The sequence below is a fragment of the Penaeus monodon genome, chromosome 25 (genome assembly GCF_015228065.2).
Source record: "Penaeus monodon isolate SGIC_2016 chromosome 25, NSTDA_Pmon_1, whole genome shotgun sequence".
Taxonomy (NCBI): Eukaryota; Metazoa; Arthropoda; class Malacostraca; order Decapoda; family Penaeidae; genus Penaeus; species Penaeus monodon.
The window spans coordinates 4,226,655-4,226,998 of NC_051410.1; the positions used below are offsets into that span (position 1 = coordinate 4,226,655).

The 344-nt window shown below is 48.0% G+C and overlaps 1 protein-coding gene across 1 annotated transcript in view; it reads right to left on the reverse strand.

Annotated features, from left to right (window-relative positions):
* LOC119589302 (zinc finger and BTB domain-containing protein 7B-like) overlaps positions 1-344 on the reverse strand; it is a 53,190-nt gene that overhangs the window by 598 nt on the left and 52,248 nt on the right. Inside the window, exon 8 of the mRNA XM_037937925.1 lies at positions 47-150. Coding sequence (XP_037793853.1) covers positions 47-150 — 104 coding nt within the window. The remainder of the gene's footprint in view (positions 1-46; positions 151-344) is intronic.

Consider the following 344-nt stretch of genomic DNA (forward strand, 5'->3'; position numbering starts at 1 on the left):
AGAGCTCTTTCTTCGCCGCGTCCACCACCAGCCGAAGGCGTCTCACCTTCTCTGGCTCGGGGCCACTTCGAGCTGCCGGGACCGTGTCTCTGGCGCCCTCTGGACCGACGCTGAGACTCCTTCCTGAAGAAGTGGTCGTATGTGACTCGTCTGTGCTCATTTTGAGTGAATGTTAATCCTGTGATGTTTGAGTCGACGTAGAGTGCCGTTGTTATGGTATTCACCTTGAGCTAGGTTTTAGATAGTGTGTGCCGGGCATACGTACTACATAAGTCGTAAATTTATGTATTTAATTTCAATATACTGTATTCTTTTTCTGTCATCTTTCGTCACAAACATAGATC